The 4,643-nt window shown below is 49.0% G+C and overlaps 1 protein-coding gene across 1 annotated transcript in view; it reads right to left on the bottom strand.

Annotated features, from left to right (window-relative positions):
• CNGB1 (cyclic nucleotide gated channel beta 1) overlaps positions 1-4,643 on the bottom strand; it is a 29,980-nt gene that overhangs the window by 16,591 nt on the left and 8,746 nt on the right. The window contains exons 14-16 of the mRNA XM_009290804.2: positions 3,005-3,132; positions 1,600-1,834; positions 97-235 (exon numbers count right to left, since the gene is read on the bottom strand). Coding sequence (XP_009289079.2) covers positions 97-235; positions 1,600-1,834; positions 3,005-3,132 — 502 coding nt within the window. The remainder of the gene's footprint in view (positions 1-96; positions 236-1,599; positions 1,835-3,004; positions 3,133-4,643) is intronic.

Below are 4,643 nucleotides of genomic sequence, written 5' to 3'. Positions count from 1 at the left end.
TGCATCTTCCACCAGCAGGGCTGTTGTGGGGGGGGGGGGGGAAGGGGGGAGGTGAGACCCCTGGGAGCCAGGGACCGTGCCTGGGCAGAGCCATACCTGGGGGATGCCGGCACCATGCCGGGCACCACCACCATGTTGGGAGTGTCGATGGTGGGCATCGGTAAGTGGATACCATCATTCTCCACAGCATCGCCTCCGCTGTCCACATCCTTGATGTCCACGGTGGGGTAATTACCTGGCCCATGGAGAAGGACAATAATTGCAGGTGAGAGGGGCGAAGGGCCCAGCCTGAAGCCAGGATGAATCCCCAAGCCCCATCACCTCTGCAGAGCTGCCCCCAAACCCCGCAGCGTGCTGGAGGGACTCTCCTTTTCCTTCCATTCCCTTCTTGCCCAGCACTCCTTTCTCCTAACAGTTTGGAGCATTTCTTTCTCTTTTTTTTTTGCCCAGTTTTTAACACTATAAGAAGTGCCACCTGCTTCCCTTCTGCTTTCCCAGCTTGCAGTGATTGCAACTACTCCGTGCAAGCCTTGGGTCCCCGTGGTTCGGAAAATGATGGAGATGTGGATTACCAGCTGCAGGTGTTATGCAGGAACCCAGGATTTCCAGCTGCAAACCTTCCTCCCAGGGTCTAGAAAAACCTCCTGGGTCTTCTGAACATAAATATATGGATCATGCAAGCTCCAAATTACACAAGCGTTTGTTTTTCATGCAGAATAAGGTGCTATTTAAATAAGCACTTACGGCCTCTCTCTTTTGCAGAGGTAATAACTGCTTCCTGCCACAAGCAAGGTGGCCTCTAGCAGGAAGGTTGGATGTTTATAGTGGGTAGCAAGAGATGCCAATTGCCCAAGGGAGAAATGGCGCTGGGGGTTATCTTGGCTAGACCCCACAGCCGGCAGGGCTGTGAAGTGTCATCCCTTTTCTTAGCTATATAACAAAATGCAATGAGTTCCTGCAGGTTTTATTCTAAGGGGGGGGGGTTCACACGTCTGAAAGACCCTGTGCATCCCCTCCTGTCCCACGCTGATGTGGGACCAGTGGATCAGAGAGAGGCTCGATCAAATCACTGAGAAAAAGCCTGTTTGGGTTGCAAAGTTAAAATCCCATTGCATGTAAGGAAAAGCAGCAGAATTTGGCTTGCTGGTTAAAAACAAAGCAAAACAAAGCTACAGAAACCTAATTCGTACTTCTGGGTTAAAAGGCAGAAAACCGTGAACAGCAAACCTCCATCTTACTGTCATCTTAGTATGAGTGGGTTGCACGAATGCTGAGGAGAAAACTGTGTGTGCAGCGGATATTTAACCCTCTGCCTGCAGGTCCTTCAGGAGAGTTTTTGGCCAAGCAGGTCAAAACATATAGCATATCACGTACAGATGTTTGCAAACGCTCTCTAGGGGTTAGCTAGAAAGGCAGTATAGTGATGAGGCGGAAGCAGAAAAAACATGAATTTTGTTCCCCAGCCTCTGTGCTGCAACATGAAACATGCTTTTATTTATTTTTTCCCAAAAAAAGCAACAAAAAGCAACTACTCCAGGAATAACCCCTTGCCCCCCTCAAGTTACGCAAGTCCATCGTCAAAGCTGACATCTCTAATACCTAGGGGGGATTGCTCCTCATTGCAAAAATTGGGGTTGACAACTCCAGCCTTTGGCTTGCTGGTGACAAGGACAGGGATGCGGGAGGCAGTGGTGGCTCGGTAGCTGGGGACATTGGGGAGCTGCTCTAGCGCGCCGTGGCCGGGAGGGGAGGCGTCCCCGCCGTCGAGCGGCTTGTCATGCACCAGCCAATCTAGCTCGACGTCTCGGGCACGCTTGGACATGCTGCTAGGTGCCTAGGTGCTTCAAGCAAAGGGCAAGGCATCTGAAGCTGCAATAAAACACAGAGTGGTTTGAGATGGGTTATGTCAGCGCGGAGAAATGCAGGGCTGCTGGGGTTTTTGTTGCCGCCCGCTGCTCACAGATGTTGGTAGCAGCAGCGGTGAGCATCCTACCACATGCTTTTCTAGCATCGCTGCAAGATTGGGGTGCTCTGCAGGGCTGCATGAGCAGAGAAATCTCCGGCCTGTACCAGGGCTCAGGTCAAGCCATCCTGTGTGCAACTCCCCTGACGTCGGTGGAGTTATGCCAGGACCTGCCTTTGCTCACTCAGGCTGCAATGGGAGCTCACCACCTAAGTTTCATTACCAACCCGTTACCTCCTAAAAGGTTACATTAAAATGCGCTTTATGCCACCAGTTATTTCCCAAATTGAGCAAAGTGGTAGCGAAAGTCCTTTTTGTCCCCACCTACGTTCTTCAGTTGAAGGAAAAACTCTTATTTCGCATCAGAGGTTGCTTAATCAACAAGACTAAGTACTGAGTAAGCACCAGCCTTTCAGAGCTGGCTCCAGCTGATGACAATATTGCCATCGCACTGTGCCCACGGGATGCTTTAAGCTAGCGAAAAGCCCCGACTGCCCACGCAGGCCCACGCTGCAGAAAACTCATCTGCCTGCTCCCAGACAGCGAGCAGCGGGGAGGGAGAAGCTGCATTTTCCCCTCGCCAGGCATCGCGTTGCCTGCTTCAGTTCATCCTAATTTGACATTACACTGCTATATATTATACCTTCAGCATCGGTTTCAGCAGCTTCAGCTGTCTCCTCTTCCACCTTCAAAATGAAAAAAGCCATTTTAAGGAGAAAAAGACCTGCTCTGTCAGTAAAAGAGCAGACTTTGCAGCTTGATTGGGTGCCCCATATCCCCCGACCATTCGCCAGCCTCTCAGCTTGTTGTTCAGTGCCAACATTTTAGGGTGAAAGCATCCCCCCCTTGGTGCACAGCTACTGCTGCTGTCGCAGGTTCAGAGATGGGAACATCCTGGTGGACAACATTCCCAGTGCCCATCCCGGTCCCTGCTCCTCGCCAGGGCGTTGCATCCCCCAGGACAGGCTCTGAGCCCCTGGCATGCGCTGGGCAGCAAGAGCTCGTTGCAGATCTGAGCCCAAGCAGGGAGCGATGCCGTACCTGTACAAAAGCACCTTCAAGATCACTTATCTCTGCTTCTTCCAGCTGCTCAAACCTGAGGGCCTCCTCTGCAAAGTAGACTTCATCCACACCCTCGTCAGCAGCGAGACAAGGCGACTGGAGCAGGGGTCTGGATGGTACAGATCAAGCAGAGACAAGCGCCCAAGCTCGCTTTTGCCCTTTCAGAGGTTGTGCACGTTGCGGATGGGGGGCATCACATAAACGGGGGGGGGGCATCACGTCAATGGGGAAGATGCACGGCTGTCCCGGTTTCGGGGAGCACTGCTCCTCCAGCTGCGCCGCAAGCCTCATTTGCAGGTGAACACCACCACAGAAATCTTAGTTTAATACAGTAGTGGTACAAAAAAAATTGCTGCTTAGGTTAGAAGGGATTTGGAAAAAATACTACATGGGAGACCAAGTGAGAGGTGCATAAATAATGCAGGGCATTGCATATACATAAGCAAAAATTGCATATGCAAAAAGATACAGGCAGTATGTTTCTCCTGCTGTGCATAATAATTTCTCATATAATTAAAATTTGCCAAATAAAAAGCTGAGAGCCTAATTTCCAGGCAGGGCTGCCCCGCAAGCACCATCCGAATCCCACGCTTGCCTGTGCAAGACACCACCAGGACACATAATTCTCATTTTCCTTCAGCAGCAAGCGCAGGCCTCAGCTCCACCATTCCGACAAAGGGGGCTCACAAAATCGATTTTACTGGTTTAATATAACCTTACCACTGAAAAAAGAAAAGCCTCATCGTGTTGTTCTGTTCACTTATCTCCAGATTTGCTCTTTCCTGGAGAGAGACGCAAAGTGGGGATTGGGGATAATGAAAAAAACTTTGAGACAGCTAAATGCATGAAAATTGAAAAATCCTTGGCAGGTCCTGAGTCAGATGATGTATGTAACAAGTAGTGGCTGCTTTTTCTCTTTTATCTCCATGTCTTGAAAAACTGCTATTTTCCAAGGTCGTCTTAAAATTATTTTTAATCATTCCCCCCCCCCTTTTTTTTTTTTTTACTTAGGCTCCCTTCAAATGCAATCGCAAGTCTTTTCATCCTAATCTAGAAAACCTGTTGCTGTATCTCTTTTCCCATAAGTAGACAAACACGTCGAAGGACGGAGCAGCATCTCATTCACCCAACAACTAAAGCTCAGGTTTCTATAGTGGAGCTCCAGGAACAGATTTTGATAAAATAAAAAGATATGGTTTTAGCACTGCATAATCATGCGTTTTCAGCTTCTTCCTGAAAATCTAGCTACTTCAGAAGAATTAACAGAGTAATATTGTAGCACTAGGTAATAAATCCCTAAACATTTATCTCACGTGAAATCAGAGCAAACCACTAAACTAAGCAGAAAGATTTTTTTAAATACCATCTGGACCAAAGTCACCACCTACAACAGCTGACTATAACTCGGCGATTTTCTACAACAGGAAAAAATGTGAAATTGTACCTACTTGTATTAAGTAGCATTTGCAGGTACAACACATAATCCCGTCTTTAAATTCCGCTCTGTAATACCCATAATAATCCCGACTGCCCTGAATCAGTGGATACGGTTTTAAATAACGTGGACCGTCTCCGGGCGCCGGGTGCTCCCAGCTCCCGACGAAGGCACAGGCCGGGG

The sequence above is a fragment of the Aptenodytes forsteri genome, unplaced genomic scaffold (genome assembly GCF_000699145.1).
Source record: "Aptenodytes forsteri isolate BGI_AS27 unplaced genomic scaffold, ASM69914v1 Scaffold14, whole genome shotgun sequence".
Taxonomy (NCBI): Eukaryota; Metazoa; Chordata; class Aves; order Sphenisciformes; family Spheniscidae; genus Aptenodytes; species Aptenodytes forsteri.
This window is presented reverse-complemented; position numbering and strand designations above follow the sequence as displayed.